The following is a 17,707-nucleotide window of genomic DNA, read 5'->3' on the forward strand; positions in this document are numbered from 1 at the left end:
TCACAGTGGGAAATTCATGCTCAATGTGCCTGTCAAACAGGTCTCTCTTTGCGAGATGAACTCTCTCTCTGTTGGTGACCGATGGAAAAAAAAACGAAGAGAAGACTAAATGAATACCAGAACATGAGCAGAAAATGTTGACAACAACAAATAATTCTAGTGGCCTTAGCCTATTGCCAGAACCAGTGTTACTACGTTGTATCAATACATGAATGAAATATAACTACAATTTATTAAATGTGGAAATAGTTAATTACACACCGAAACTCCACACCCTAACTGCTGTTAAATAAATGAAATACGATAAAATCCTCCTCAATGCTCTAACTGATTTAAAAATGATCATTTTAATTATTACATCCAATTAATATTAAAATGTATTAGAATAAAAATAAAAAGTTAATACAAAACAAAAATGTATAATTAAATGTAAAGCTTGAGGCAAGGTTGGAGTATTGTCTGTTAGTTATATGCATGCTAAATAAATATATTTCTTTCCTGCGTGCTTGGGTCTGACCCTTATAACCTTTTGTAGGTTAATTAGACTTACTGGCATGCGTCCAGTGAAAAACGTGAATGTGCATTAATTAATGTCAATATAAAGGACTAATGTATTTTAAAGGAATAAATACATGTAGAGCTTACATAATATATAGCTAAACATAATGCACATATGACTCATAATTCAAACGTATGACTCATAATTCATTTGCCATAAAATTTCATTGAAAGCAAAGCAAAAGAAAAAACCCAAATTAAATAGAATATATATTCACTGTCCTTCCCACGTCTGGTTTGACCAAGCCCAAACATGCTCACCACCCGGATTGTTCTGCATACCCAAAGTGAAGCACATGGGTGTATCAGTGAAGGTTTGGGCTTCAATATCATGGCAATTTCCTAGGACCACCCGAGTAAATGCCAAGGACTACTGAACCGTGTGCACCTAATGGCTCAAACAGTGTACCCTGAAGGTGGTGCCGTGTATCAGGATGATAGGATAATGCACTAATACACACAGCAAGACTGGTTACAGAGAGGTTTGATGAACATGAAAGTGAACTTGAACATCTCCCATGGCCTAACAAACTAATTTTCAGGGTGTTTTGAACGAGTGGATCGGGAAACTCTTTCATCCACCAGCATCACATAGTGACCTGGCCACTGTTCTATTACAAGGAATGACAGCACTTGTATCTGTCATTCCCTAAGAAAGAACTGGTGCTGTACTGGCCTCAAAAGGCGGCCATACACTATACCAATAAATTACTCTTGTCTAAAACCAGGTGTTTTCTTACAAAATGTACAATACAAATAACAATTACAGAGGGGAACATTGTCTTTTTAAATTAACTGGCATTAATGTATTGCACACCATTGCAATAAAGCAGAACACTGTGTCCTGCCCAGTACAGAAGCAAGGTAGAAGAGAGGAAAAACTGCTGCTGCTACACACACCCAGTGCTACTGTATTTCACAGGTGGCATGCTTTGGGTCATAAGCAGTTCCTGACTAGAATTACAACCAGCCCTTTGTTTTTCAAGGGAATACTCTAGTGTTTTTCCACCTAATCTCTATCTGCTCTGCCTGTAGCATATGTGTATAAGTATTTAGTTTCTATGTACAAAGAGCCTAGACAGGTCTGTCCCATCCTAAAGGCTTTAATAAAATGTTGGCTCTTCAATTTGTTATAGTCATATGTATATTCTCTTTCTAACCTAGACTTAATGCAAGCAAAGTATGAGTCAAATCGCTCTACAATGAGCTAAAAAGTTTAAAAGTAATTGTCAATCTACTTGTGCAAATCTACTTGTACTTTGCACCTCATGATGATTCTCTATTGACGTCATCTTCTCTAGTGCTGTACAAAGTTCCCAAGTCATACTTAAATAAATGTTATAAAAATATCCCTTGGAAATAGCAAATGTAAAAGCTTAACAGAAAATCACTCCATGTAAAAGTTTTAAAGTATTTGCTATTATCTTTATGATCTATTAGCTGTGATGAAATATACCTCAGTATAAAAAATAGTAAGATGTTTTATTAAAAGGATTTCATTTACAAAATGTTACTATGTGACCAGATTTCCAGCTTCTTTGTACCAAACAATAAAGTGTAGCACTAAAAGATGAGCTCTGTATACTGAATTCAATATGCATGTGAAAACAGAAACCATTTTGAGAATTAAATTATTCTGACTGTATCAGAGTGACTTTATTTAAACAGCAGCTTTATTAGTCATAGACAAAAGCATAGACAAAAATTACTCCAGCTTTGCCAGATATACAGGGCTGAAATGATGACAGTTATTCACATATATTCCGTGCACTGCAAACTCCTCATAACCATGCTAATGTTCAGTCCAGATTCACAGAAGAAAACATTCACAGGCAACTTATATGCAGCACCATCTATCCACTGAATATCAACATTCAGGCACAAGCATACATTGTGTGGTAAAGCAGAAAAGCAATGTGGCAATTTTCTAAATGTGGAAGCTCTCTCTATTCTCAGTGTACCAAGCAAAAACAATCCACATTTTGAAAATAGATCTGGCAAAGTGGTACAGCCTGACTGTCTTTGTAGATAAGAGCAAAAGCCTAAAATTTACAGATGAAGGGCTACACTCAATATGTCTTTAAAAGGGGGAGATTTTTTTTTTTTTTTACATATCTATCTCATATAAATAGCGTAATGGTAGAGTGTAGCTTGGTTAAAATATGTTGTTGCAGGAAATAACATACAGAGCATTTGAGTGAAGGTCTGATAGATTGATATGCTTGTGCCAGAATAGTGATATTCATTGTATTTAAGGTGTGGCAAATATGTTAGATGTAAACTTCTGTAAGACTGCTTTTAATGTTTGAAGGACATTTCTAACTAGCATGTCTCTAATTATTAAAAGATTCAATGATTCAAGAAATGTATTCATATAAAATGTGTGTATATGTAAATGGCTGAATTCTGCTGAATTCTGCCAAAGCTGGAAACTTTTATACACTTATAACACAAGCTGGAAACTTTTATACACTTTAACAACCATCAGTCACTTCACTGCAACCTTCGGTGGCTAGTTAACACAAGCTAGCATGTCAGGTTAACTCTGCCATTGGAACATTACATAACATTGAAAATAGCTCAACAGGCTTCTTCTTCTTCTTCTTCTTTCGGTTTTTCCCTTCGGGGTCACCACAGCAAATCATCTCTCTCCACCTATCCCTATCTTCTGCATCCTCATCACTTGCACCCACTAGCTTCATATCCTTATTTATTACATCCATATACCTCCTCTTTGGCCTTCCTCTTTGCCTCCTGCCTGGAAGCTCCATTCTCCTACCAATATATTCAAAATAGCTATAGGCTATATGGCTAAACATTATGCTAATAACTTATTTGATAGTAATCTATTTTTGCTAATTAGGTAAAAAAAAAAAAAGTGATATGACAATTCAGAATAAGCTGGAACTTTACATTTTTGAATCACTTTTGAACTGCCCATCATTCTCCCCTGTCAATCAGAGCAACACTCGCCAATCATAGGCATCGGTGAGATTATGTATGTGGAAGAAGGCAGAGAGTGCTTTCCTCAGAGTTTGTTGCACTGCCTTGTGGTGCAGCATGAGCAACAGTTTGAATAGAAAGAGTTGACTCGTGTTACATGCTTCAGAGGTAGCACCAGTTAGCTTTCCCCTCCCTGGATGGTAGTTGTTGTGTGGTAGGAGAGAACTGGCCAGTGGGTGAACAACAAGAGGGTGAGCAACAAGAGGGGAAAATAGAGGTGAAAAAAAATCCCAACCTTTTATTTTCTTTTGTGTGTGTGTGTGTGTGTGCGTGCATGTGTAAATGAATAAGAGGTTCAGTGGCACCTCTAAATATCTAATTTCACTGGATTTCTGGCTCATACATATCAATAAGACTCTGTGGCAGCTTAGACAGGTCCCTTTATAAATAGCAGTTGTAATTTAACTTAATTCATTCAGCAATATGCTACAATCATCTCTGGTCTGAATTTAATTACTATGAATAGATCGGTGTAATTTAGAGTGCAAAAGCTAACCAATCAACGCAAATTAAACAGGGGACAGTGTGTACGTTTGTTCTAAGAGAGATAACTATGTTATGCATTATATAATTACATTTCATGTGAGATTAGTGCTTCATTTGACATGTATTCCATAAAGTTTGCAAACGGTCCAAAATACTCCAGTGTTGAAAAAAGTCCACATAGAATAGAGGATGCCACACAGTTCAGTGTTTTTTGGAGCTACTCTATAAAAGTTTTGCAGCATAAAAATTAGTTAACCCTTTTCTTCTTTCTTGTCATAGTCTTGCTATATGTGTGTATTAGTCGTCTAAACATGATACAGCTCACAGAGCAGAAAAGCAACCAAAGGCTCCAACATACATATGCAAACAAATCTAAATGAAATCACACACACACACATAAACTCTCTCTCTCTCTTTCTCTCTCTCCATGGCAACGCACAAGAATATCCTGAAATAAGACAGAGAGACAAAAAACTGCATAATCTGAAATAAAAAGGTATAGAAAGTCTCTACATTAACAAACAAACTGCTGATTTCAGACAACTCCAGTAACAGCTGACAGCAAAGAAAATTATTTGATAGTAGTATATTTAACCATCAAACAGCAGAAACTCGGACTGCTCTGGTTCATTTAGTGGTCTAATCAAAATGTAAGAAAGAGCGTTATAAGAGGAAACAAGGAACATGTTTAGACAGTGTTCGTGTCTGGTGTAAAGTCTTTCCCGCTCTCTTTCCCTCTCTGACGCTGGAGTTAGATCAAACATCTGACACTGTGCCAGTTACTACAGTATCAGTCAAACTCCACAGAGGCACATCAAGCATGGCTACATATGGCCTTTTAATATTTCATCAGTCATCTTAGAATTCCTTACGACTTGCCTATGAGACACAACGCACTGAGCACCATTTAGGGCACAAACAAACCATGCTGGGCTTTGAGACAGGGACTGGGATTGGGCAACTGTGACTGAGATAAAAATAAAACTGGAAAAAAAGACACAAATTGCATAAACTAGATCAGTAATAGTTGGTTCAGTATTATCAGGGTTAATGTAAAACAGGAATAGTGTTTGCTGTTTGGAAAGAAAAGCTACTCTATAAGCAGAGAGGTGCTCCAAAAAGCAGCCTCCATCTCCACCTCCTGCTTCAGGACTGTTTCAGTTAAGGAAGGTGCAGCTGGATTTTCATGCAAAACATTGTGAATTTCTAATCTTCTAGGTGGGGGTGGGAGAGGGAAGGAGGGAGAGAGAGAGAGAGAGAGAGAGATGTTCCTTATGCTGATGTCATTAAAATGGAGGAGGAGATGAAAATAAATTAAAGTTTTAAAAAAATGCTTTCATTTTATGTAGGTCAGAGGCTGCTACCTGTTAAATAATGAAAAAGGGTGTGATGTGTAGGACAGTGTGTGTGTGTGTGTGTGTGTGTGTGAGTGTGTGTGTGTGTGTGAGAGAGAGAGTGTGTGTCCATGCATGTGCATGTGTGTGCATCATAAATGTGTTGAATCAAATATGAATAGTGTAATTCCTGCTGCTGCTGCGGTCAGGGTGGACCTAAATCTGTCAAATCTAGATTTCTCATTTCCTGTTTAGTTTCACTAGCAAAGACCTATCAGGTTCGATCATTCCAGTTTTCAGCCTGTGTTAGAGTGACACTTAAACATATGTATTATATAGAGTATATGAAAAATCACATAATACTGAGCAGAGTATACATGTGTGTAATATTCTACACTGTAAGAGTATTAATTAAATCTGCTTTATTTTACTGTTCATAAATACAGTGAACCAGAATTCTGACATCAAAATAAACCATTTAGATATACTACACTATATGTTCAAAAGTATGTGGACACCCAACCATCACACCATTATGGGTTTTTTCCCCAAACTGTTGTCACAAATCACACAATTGCAAAGAATATTGCTGTATGCTGAAGCATTATGGTTTACCTCCGCTGGAACTAAGTGGCTCACAGTGCATAAAATGAAGTCTATAAAAAACATGATTAGCCTGAGGTTTGTGTGAAAAATTGCAAGTGACCTGCTTTAAGCCTCAACTAAACTGAAGAAATTTGGGATGAATTGGAATGCCACCCTAATGGCTAATACTAATAGTGATCCACACTAATGTCTGATTGAGCCACGCTCTCATCAGCCACACTCCAAAAGCCGTCCCAGAAAATTGAAGGTTGTTATAACAGCAAAGTGGCACTTAATCTTGGAATGGGATGTGGGATGTTCAGCAAGCACATCTGGGTCTTCAGGTGTCCACATACTTTTGGTCATATAGTGTATGTTATTTCAAGTTCAGACAAATAATGTTGTTCATGAACAAACATGGCTACAATCCATGTAAATTCAATGAAATAAGGGCTTTCTATTTCTTTTTAAAGACATAATGAAAACCATCAGCATGGCTGAAATGAGATATGCACAAGACTGCCATAAAAACAGAACTGCTGAAAGTGTCTTGGGAGTTAGATATACATACCCTCCAGGCTGACCTACCATTGGCTTACTGAGCTTTAAAATGAAAACCCTATATCTATATATATAAAACAAATCTATATCATTACTATATTGCTACACAAACCAGCCCAACATTCACTAGAGAATTCTGCTCTTATTTATAGAGCCCACTCTGTGTTCCAGGCAACATATCTCCATTTTAACCTTTCACTGTTATTTCAGTGTTCACTCTGCATGTTGTTTCTCTATTTAAAATGAACAATCTCAATAATTACTAATAGAAAACGCTGCTAAAATACCATAATGATGAAATGGCATTTAAAGAAGCAAAGCTGCATCACAATGTCTCAGTTTCAGAGTATATTCAATAAAAAAAATCTTCATCATTCTTGAATGTAAGAAACATTAAAGTATTAACGTAATTCTGATAAAATATTGGCTATTATTGGCAATTACAAAACACAGTTCCTAGATTTGGGGTAAAGACAAAGTGTGTTATTTTCGGTACTTGAGAGACAAATCTGAGGTTGAGGAGTTTAGGAGTTTAATAATTCTGTAATCTGCTATTTGTTTTATTTTGTCAATGAGAAATGAAAAATGTGTGTGATACATTTGCTTTGTCAACTTTATCAAGATTCTCAACAATTAATTCTTGCCAATGAAAAAATAGATATATTTCAATGAGAATTCAGATTTCACTTAAATTAAAAGAGGCAGATATTAAGTGAGGGAGAGAAACAGAATGAGAATTCAAAGCAGGCACAAAGCAGTCACAGGTGACGTTTTGTTCTACTGTACATAATCATGTACTCTTCGGAGACCTGAGTGCATAAGCAGTACATCAGTGTGTCTGTGTGAGCGTGACTGACAGTAGTAATACAGCTCAACACTAATACAGCTGTACTAGGCACTTTTTCTCTTCAACCACCTGATCTGTTGTTGGGAACAAAAGATATAGCAACACAAGGAAACAATTCGTAAAAAGGATGACGAAAAATATTCACTCAACTTAAACTACAGTAGAGATGGGGATATTCTTAGTTACCATAGAAACATGCCCATCAAGTCAGTGGAGTATATTGTGTTTTTGAGTTCATATAAAAGAAGTAGAGGTGGGGAGAGAGAGAGAGAGAGAGAGAGAGAGAGAGAGAGAGAAAGAGAGAGAGAGAGAGAGAGAGAGAGAGAGAGATATATATTGCTCAGATGCACTTATATTTAATATTTAATTTCTCTTTATTTGTGGTCAATTACAGAGAAAATATTATAGTCTCTCTCTCTCTCTCTCTCTCTCTCTCTCTCTCTCTCTCTCTCTTTCTCTCTCTCTCTCTCTCTCTCTCTCTCTCCCCACCTCTACTTCTTGAATTATATATATATATAATTCTGTATGTAAGGTGTGTACAATGTAATATAAACCAAAAACTGAAGAATGGATGCTTTGATGCTTTGCTAATTAGGCACACAAGTGGAAAATCTTTTCACAGTTTGTGTTTAATTGTTTTTGCCATATGAGGTTTGATCATGCATTAAATAGATCTGAATATGAAGCTTGACAAACCATCTAATCAGTAAAACCTTGTACATGCTGTACATTTGTCTCACCTACCAAAAAAGGCCTCCTTAAACACAGTATTATTTAATTTTACTTTTGTGCATACAATTGCTATTACCAAACAGGATTTCAGTCTTAGTAAATCACATTACAGTTACTAAATTAATCTGTTTGCTCTGATTCCACCCTGTATTTTGTTTTATTAAGTAGAGGTGTGTATTCATTAAGGCAGAAATCCTCTAAGACACTGTTAATACATAAATCAGCTTACACATTTTCTGTGATCAAGATTGTGCATGTTTTACACAAAAAAGCATTAAGCAAATCAGGGTTTTATGAAACTGCAACAGGTTCTCGAAATCTCGAGTTGACGGCAATAAAAACAGAGCCGTCTCTGCAATCATTTCATTATATAATCTACCCACCATAGCTGCAGTTGGACAACTGGTTCAGTACCACTGACTAGCTTTGTCACCACGCATTGTTGGTTCTCAGTTGTCACATCCATACATAAAAAAATAGATGGCTTTTAATATCTGTTTTCAAAGACTCCGAGTCTGGTATGTTATCTGAGCGATGTAAAAAATTGTGAAAAATACAATCAATAATGAGAAGACTGAGATGATGATAATATGACACAGCAGATACACAGTCAAAATAATGAGGGTATGATCATTTTGCACATTCTGAAATTTTAGGAGAAGTGTAAGTACTCCTGGAATAGGATATTCCTAAAATAAGTAGAATTGAACTTAATCAATTATTAAGACTAAACGGCAATCCACAGGTATCCAAAGTATTAAATACAACCTAAAAAGCATGTTTTAATATTTCAATCCTATTAATACCCAGGAACTGTTGCTAAAAACTCTGAAAAGTTCACTACTAAATCCCTCTGAATGAATATTAATTAAGTCCAACTGCAATATGTGTAATGAGGAAACTGCTTATTAACTGCACAGTGCATGGAGAAGGGTCAGCGGTGTTTGGTCTCTGGTGTGCTGACCTACAGCTAAAGGACAACAGGTTGATCTCTTTGGGATCTGATCCAGTCACACACAGTCAGTATGGTCTTAAATTTGCAACAATTAAAACATTACGCACAGGTTAATATTGCAGAGTATCTTGAATTAGAAAGAGCACGAGCAATGCCATCATTAATGAGAGTGCGAAAAGAAATGGAGTTCTAACATTCTAGGATTTTTTTACCGAAAAAAAAAAAGGAATTTTTTTTAGGAATTTTTTACCGAAAGACTCTATCTACTTCTCCAAGAATCCTGTATACAGACAATGTACCTCTATCAATATTCTTTTTTTTTAGAGAGTAACATGTAATCTGTGTGACTACCATTAAAGAGCAGCAGTTTCATGGGAGATTTCACTAATCTAACTGACTCAGATATAGCATGCAAAGCTGAAGGTCCATTCCCATTTAGATAAACAGGAATACTGTATTATAAACTTTCTTCATGCATACACAAAGAACAATTACTCAGTGCCTGATATACTAAAAAAATTCCAAGAGGGCCAGCATGTCTATGTCATAAAGCTTATGTGAAACCCCAACCTAAACAAATCTGGAAGACATGAGTCTGACATCTTGGATCAGAGGTTTTGTAAGTAATCAAGGGTCACGTGAGAAAAATATCTCCCCAGCTATAGCTTTAACATTTTGCATATGATGCAACACAAATATTGCAGTATTTCATATGTGAAATCATACCTAAAGGACACGTCATAGGTTTGTGTAAACTAGTTGAGAATAAATAAAGGAGAAGAGAAACATAATTGTTATGAGACATTAGAGTCCCAAATTGTTTTATAACAAATGTAAGAACTCACTCACTGAATAACTGCTGATCCACAATGACTTTAACCAAATTATCACCATACTGAGTCTAATTTTAAGGAAGTGCCTTTCGAATTCAGGGTTAATGAATATAATGAATCAAAAAGACTGGACTCACGATAGTGTTCTTTCCATGCGGCTGCCTGTGGAGCCAATAATCTCTCCAAGTGTGCAAAATGTCTGGCCCAGGAAATCCTAAAACCATAGGGACACATTAACTGGGTGTACAGCACTTTTAGTGATGGACTATACAGTACAGTACTGTGCAAATGTCTTCATAAAGAGCAGCAAACAGTAATAAACTAAACAATGTCAATATTTGTTGACAACCCTTTGCTTTTTAAAAATGCATTAGTCTTGTCAGGTACACTTTGTGCAGTTTTTTAAAGGAAACAAGCTGTTACATTTTTCTGCGTATTTTAGAGAAAATCTTCTGGAAACTCTGAGTAGCTTTTGTTTCTGCAGATAATCCCTCAGAGACTTCATTATGTTTTTTTGTCTGAAAAGTGGTGTATTATGTGACATTCTTCCCTGACGTACAGAATTTTTCTAATGTTTTAATTTTTGTTGAAAATGTTTTTTACTGACTCAGTAATGTAAAAGTCATAAAAGAAAAAATCGACAACAAATTTAGATTAAAACATTAGGGTTTCATTCGAATAGTACTGTATATGAAGAGGCAAATGGCTAAAAAGGAAAATGATGGCAATGTGGAATATAGAGAATTACATCATGATAAACTGTTCACTGTATAAACTGTATTTCACCCAGTCAAATAATGAACCATTCTCCCAATGGTGTATGCTGTCACTTTCTAGATGTATTGCATTAAAACTGCTATATGCTGTCCTTTGTATATCTGTAAATATTTTCAGTCATCCATATCATTTTAAAAATGTTGTAAGGTAAGTCAAATCGAATCTGATTGGCCAGAAGATATTGATTAATTTTCGATAACAGCATGACTCAGTACCAGTGAAAATTCACAGTAGCAGGTATACATATGCAGTTTCATCTCCTGCATGTACGCATTGCCTGCCAAAGCATTAATGGAGCACTGTGTAAACATTACAAAACAGCTTTCTATTAACATCTATAGCATTTATAAAATTGCACCTGCACACGAATAAACATTGCAAAAGTTTATTTAGCCCAGGAGTTCCTGCTCTAATGTACAGGATTAGCTACATTAGTTTATTCATGAAAGTTATTTTAACACAGTTTTCACCACTTATGCCCTACACGCTAATAATTTCAGCCCTGTTCATATTTACTTGGCTGAGTTCTCCGCATTTCAGATGAGAGCTTTAATGAATTTCTTAAGCTAATTAACGCTATGTTCGGAGATGGAAATCCCAGGAGTGTCATGTTATTTCTGTACCCTTGCTTTGATTAAGCTCACACACACCAATGTAGCTGTTTTTGTAGGACTACTCACTTTCTGCTCATCCACGAAAGGCAAAAAAATAAAAGATCAAAAGAGAGAAGGATGTCAAATAAATATGTCACAAGCAGGTCAGCTGTCAGGCAGAACAATGTTTACAGCTTTTTCTTTTATGTAATTCTCATTAGACAGATATTAATTCAAAACAAAGCTAAATAACAAAGCCAGAAGAAATGAGCTTACATGCTTTGAGATGTTTGAACTTCTTGTGTCCACATTGTACCTGGAACATAGGAAAAATAAAAAAATGAAATGAAGAAGGAATATAGTCATGAAGGTTCAGAAAAATAATGTTATATATTATATAATATATATATATATATACTACACTTTAGTCTTGAAGGGTAATAATTTTGGCTTAATTCTGTTATATTTTATCAGCAGTAATTACAGCAGGAGAATAAAATGACCCATTGGGATGTGTGCCATGTTCAGCGAGACTGAAATGTGCTCACAGATTTCACTCATTGCTTTTCTTTGAACATACTCCATTTTCCTCCAGGCCACAGTTTACCTGAGGGAACCCTTATGATCTGACATAAATGAGACTTTCAGATTATTTTTAATCATGTTGGAAAAAGTGAATCGTCTTTTTTTCTGTTCTTGGTATCACTGCTCAGTATTTATTCTTAAGATCTTTTTCACTTTTACTACTTTTACTGATCTGTTCTGATTCAGTGAACATAAACATGCATACGGACCCTTAATCCATTTTGGAAAGGCGACGCTTCTCTGGTCCAGGGATATTTCCCTGCATTGAAATTCATCCTCTCTTTCTGTCTGTGTTTCTGTCTCTGTGGTCTGGCTGTGCTGATGGACATGTGAAAGCTCCACTAGGCTGAGATGCAGTGAGTAGTGTGACAGCTCCAGGTCCCCAAGGGCCATGATTGATGGCTATGTGGTACGCCACCTCACTTCCTGAACTCTACAGGGAATGTAAAGGAATGGGCTAGCATGTTTAATGGGCAAGTGGAAGTTCACTTGTTCATTTGCTGGTATGAAAAGAAAGCATGAATATTCAACCTCTCTTTTGACTTTTAATACTCGAATTTCAAGACGTTGAACTCTTACTAAAGAGTCGTCCCTGCAATACCACGCCATCTACACTACACTTTTCATCTGCTCCTTTATTTCTTTCTCGTTCCTTTTACTGTTTCTCCACCTCCTTCCTTTTTTTCATTCTTCAATCTTTTCAATCACCTTAACAACACTTCCATTCAGCCAATGAGAGCTCTCCTGATGTGTGCCTGTATCAAAATGAAATTACAGCACAGTGTGTAGGCCTGCGAGCGCTTGCAGAAATGAGATTTTATTGCACAGGAATGCTAAACTCACTCCAAGAAACGTAGTGGCGCACCTTTACATACAACGAGGAACAATATAGCAGAGATGAGTGCGGCAACCTTGACGGAATGCTTCCATTAAAATGTCCTGTTGCACATGGGAGAATAATCACTGTAAATAAGTTACAGCATGTGACAAGCAATGTTTCTCCATTCCAATTTAAAGCACTGCTACAAAAGCATGAGATAATATTAGATCACAGCTACTTTTTTGGCTTTATTTATGGAAATGGTAATGGTACTTCATACAAGTTCTTTAATCAAAATGATAAGAAAACCATTTTTCTAAACGTCTCTCATCTCTTTGTCAGTGCAGTAGCCATTATTGCACCCGGTGTCCTCTCAGCATGGAGTCAGTGCTTCATATTTTTTAAAAGATGTGACTGACTCACTTCCTCTCTGACCTGTTATTGCAGCTACACTGCTGGATAGCTCCTTATCTCCACAAGCCTGATTGATAGACTGAAATATTGCTTTGATATGACCTTTGGAAGAAATTGAGAAGAACAACTTTACAAGAAAGAGAAAGATCAACAGGGATGAGTGTTCATTATAAATGGTATAAGTGACAATCCATTCAAAATATGTGAAACTGCTATTTTACATGAGGGAACGTGTGAGCCGTCATATGGATAATAATATCTGTGTCTATGTCAATCAAACGCCTTTTGAGTTATCATAATGGATAATACATCTTCTCATCACTAACACTCCATTATGCACTACAGTGTGAACCATTACTGGTTGCTACTATTTACTAAAAAGAAATATTTTAAAGAGAATTATGATGTGCTGCATCTACAGTTTCCTGCAAGTCTCTGAAATGAGTTATTAGGTTAGGCTATTAATCTATTATATAGAAAGCACAAGTCACGTTAAAAGCAAGATTATGCTACAGAGATACTTTCTCCTGCATATAAGACCAATGAGGTATGAAATGCACAAATGAGCTTTAAGCGCACTTCAATTGCAGCTATTATGAACAGAACATAAATCGCTCACATAATACGCCGGTCAAAATAACTCGTAACAGCACATAAGGTAACCTTAAATCCATCACATTTCTTTAGGTGAAAAGCACACACTATGGAAACGTGGGAGTGACATTATTATTATTTTCTTATTTTTCCTTCACCTTATTAGATTGATATGAATACATTTCGTGCACATTTTTGTTTATTTACCAGGACTTCTCTGTAGGAGCACACACTAATCTATGCAAATCTCGGAACGCAAGCCATGCATGTGAATAGCAATCAAGTGACTGGTAATGGCATACCTGTTATGTGCTCGTTCATGCTTACAGAAATAGACAGCTTACTAAAAATAACCTCAGTAAAGGCCATGCAATAATATCTCATCATTTTACCAGTTCTGCTCTATTCCAGCAGGCAATATTTTTTCATCTAGGTCTGCCAAAATGATCGAATAAACTGCAATGTTAAATTTTACTATGTTAAAACAGACAACAGTAAATCAAATAAACTGAATTCAGCAGCTGTGCTATGAAAACATGCTTTACCACTGGCTACAAATTCATATTGTATAAGAAAATATGGGCTAAGAAATGTGCCATCATATTAAAAAACAGCTCTTACAAACTGGTATTCAAGTAAAACTGGCTAGATATGAAGCTGAAACTCTAGAGGCTGAAAATAAACACAGACACCTGCAGACGTTTTTCCAATGGCACAATATCGACTGGTAATTTAAACGGTATGTTGTGTGTGTGTGTGTGTGTGTGTCATTGTGTTTGTCTTCAGCTGAGGTAAAGCCTCATGTCTAGCCAATTTTAATTAAAAACTGTTTTTAAGAGCTGTTTAGTGATATGATGCTAGTGATGGAATGGTACAACAAAAATCCTAAAGATCCTACTTCTCTCCCCCATTTATCACAGTGACACTAGCACAATCTGTGAGCTCTGTGAGGATGAAGGCAAATAACACTTTTCTTCTGAATGTCTTACACTGCCTTGTGATGCAGCATGAGCAGCAGCTCGAAAAGATGAGTCTAGCTGGATGGATGGATGGATGGATGGATGAATGGATTGATGGGTGTGCCTCAGAGGATGTTAGCCCTCACCACCACCACCCCACCCCCCTGTTGATAGCTGTCATATGACAGGTAAGAGGTGGGTGAAAATTGGTAACTGATTTGGATAAATATTTATACTGTATTCATAATTATGTCAATGGAAGATCCTAACAAAAATATGTGAAATTGTATGTGAGAGAGTCATAAATGTGTTGAATCAAATATGGAAGGTGCAGTTGCTGCTCTGGAGATCAGGGTGGCCCTAAATCTGTCAGATTTCTCATTTTCTGTTTGGTCTCAGTGGCATACACATACAACATTCAATAATTCATGTATAACAACATGTATACCGAGCATTTTCAGCCTGTATAAGGAAGTACACTTAAATGTGAGTGGTTTATATGAATAATATGAATATGAATAATACTAAAGAGTGTATATTATTTGTAATTATATTTGTAGGTTATGCATGTATGTTAAATTTAATACGCCAAAGTTTATTGTTTAGAAAACAAATACAGTGTATAAGAATTGACCAGCATGACAATGCCGCTGTGCAAAAACGAGGTTTGCCAAAAGATTGGAACGGAAGAACACAAGAGTCCTGCACAGATCCCTGACCTCAACCCCACTGAACACTCCAGGTGAATTCAAATGCAGACTCCACCACACAAATCGCTGAATTGGAAAAAATCCCAAGAGCCACACTCCAAACCCTAGTAGAAAGGAGTTTATTATGACAGCAAAGGGGAACTAAGTCTAAAATGTGTGTGTGTGTGTGTCTGTGTGTGTATATATATGTGTATGGGGGGGGCGGTCACATGATGGTAAACTGGACATGGGGTGATGCATTTTAAACAAAAACTAAAGTAAATGGTGTTATTGCCATTCAGCAAGAAAGCATAAAGAGACTGAGACTGGCAGCATATTTTAGACAAGGACACAGTAAACATAAGAGATATCAATAATTCAGCCCTTAATGAGTTTCCGTGGGGATTAGCTTAGCATCAAAATTACACTATATTATGCAACAGTATGCTAAAAAAAACACACTGTCTCTAATAATAAAACAGAAACAGAAGTCAAATATTTCTTTTGATGAGTATTTTTGTTTTTTGTATTTATTTTATCTTTCTATTTGAATTAAAGATCTGAAACAATAGATGCACACTAATAAGTAACTACTTAGTACTAACTACTATATATATATATATATATATATATATATATATATATATATATATATAGATAGATAGATAGATAGATAGATAGATAGATAGATAGATAGATAGATAGATAGATAGATAGATTCTGAGAAGAGTTCCTTTCTCTTAAAGCTCTCTCTCATCTCACATGCACACACACACACACACACACGCACTAGACCCCCTACACACATGGTTAAAGAGACAGATGATGCCATGCTCCATCTGTTTATTGACATCCAGATGGCTGGGGACTTCAGCTCTCTGCTGACCCCTTCTCAGGGCCAGGTATGTGGGCATCCTTCCAAATGAACCATGACACATAAACTCACAGATCAAATGAAATCTTCATATCATATGAAATCGAATGCTATGATGCATAAATGTGTAAAAACATATCCAGATTCTTTACTTAAAATGAAATATATTGTTCTAAAAGAAATTCTAACATATCCCTGATATTAAAAAGAAAATGGGTTGTCCATGGGTAGGAATGATAATCCAAATAATACATAGTTGTACCACAATTGGCAGTGTTCATTGGAGTCACAAAAATAGTTTTCCCTAATTTAGTCTTTTGTATAGAAAGTTGGTAAAGATACCAGAGACATGCTGTGAATAGCACATAGTCTAGAGGGCAACAGAAATCAGGATAATGCTTGATGTTTTAGTAATAGTCTCATGTGATTTGGAGGTGATCTACATTAAATTAATATATTACATTGACTCTTTATTACATTAAAGTGATTACTCTGCTTGAAAGGGTTACACCCATACACTCTATTTGTACACTTTATCTTTAACACTCTCGCTTACTAAAACACAGCCTATAAACAGTGTCTTCCCCTCAAAAAGAGGAAAGCTGTGTTGGAGTTGCTATTGATTATTACAAGAGAGAAACAAAGAGCATGAAGGTGGTGGTGGGAATAAAACAGGACTCTTGCTCTGCAAGGGGAAACTGAAGATAAAGAGAGCGGTACATATAGCTATGACACGGAATAGATGAAATAGGCAATTATTTGATCAAATAAGGTGTATTAGTATTACAGACAGGTAGTAAGAGAGAAGGGCGTGAGAAGTTTAGCTTAGGAATGACAGAAGATCTGAAAAGTAGGGGGATGTTGTGTTCATCGATACAGTCAGATGCTGTTTGTGGGTAAATATGGAAGGCTGTCAAATCCTGATCTATGTGAATGATCTGAGTTAGAGTTTGCTGCGAGCGGCACCTGATCTACCCTGAGCACTCTCCCAATCCCCCACTGAGGACATCGATCACCTCTCCAGGGAGTCCAGAGAGTGAGATGGACAAAGAGATGGAGAGTGAGAGTGATGGAGGGGAAGCTGCAGTTTAAAAGTGATTTTTTTTTTTTTTAGAATAGATTAAAAACTCACCAGGAAAAACCCACTTACTCATCATCATACTCTATCCTACTGAAGATTATATTCTCACTGTGTAGCAATTACACAAAACTACTATACAAAAATACTTAACATATAGATTTGACATAAATCCATACTCACACATCAAATCGAAGATTCTGCTTTTCCTCGAAGAAGAAATCCAAAACAAATTTCCGCACAAAGTCTGGATTCAGCGTGTTGTCAATCACCTCTGTCCTGCCATACTGAGAAAGAGGAAAAAACAACTGGATAAGAAAAAATAGCTCAGGGTGTGTTGTTTCTATTCACATCTATCAGATGTATGTTACATTTTACAATGTAATATATACCATATTATTCTGTAAAAGAGTCTCCGAAAACATTTCAT

General features: G+C 36.2%; 1 protein-coding gene across 1 annotated transcript in view; it reads right to left on the reverse strand.

The window, feature by feature from the left end:
• The window catches only part of LOC131361129 (copine-9-like), a 79,768-nt gene that overhangs the window by 41,535 nt on the left and 20,526 nt on the right, over positions 1 to 17,707 (reverse strand). The window contains exons 4-6 of the mRNA XM_058402052.1: positions 17,461 to 17,564; positions 11,541 to 11,580; positions 10,032 to 10,108 (exon numbers count right to left, since the gene is read on the reverse strand). Coding sequence (XP_058258035.1) covers positions 10,032 to 10,108; positions 11,541 to 11,580; positions 17,461 to 17,564 — 221 coding nt within the window. The remainder of the gene's footprint in view (positions 1 to 10,031; positions 10,109 to 11,540; positions 11,581 to 17,460; positions 17,565 to 17,707) is intronic.

The sequence above is a fragment of the Hemibagrus wyckioides genome, linkage group LG11 (assembly GCF_019097595.1).
Source record: "Hemibagrus wyckioides isolate EC202008001 linkage group LG11, SWU_Hwy_1.0, whole genome shotgun sequence".
Classification (NCBI taxonomy): domain Eukaryota; kingdom Metazoa; phylum Chordata; class Actinopteri; order Siluriformes; family Bagridae; genus Hemibagrus; species Hemibagrus wyckioides.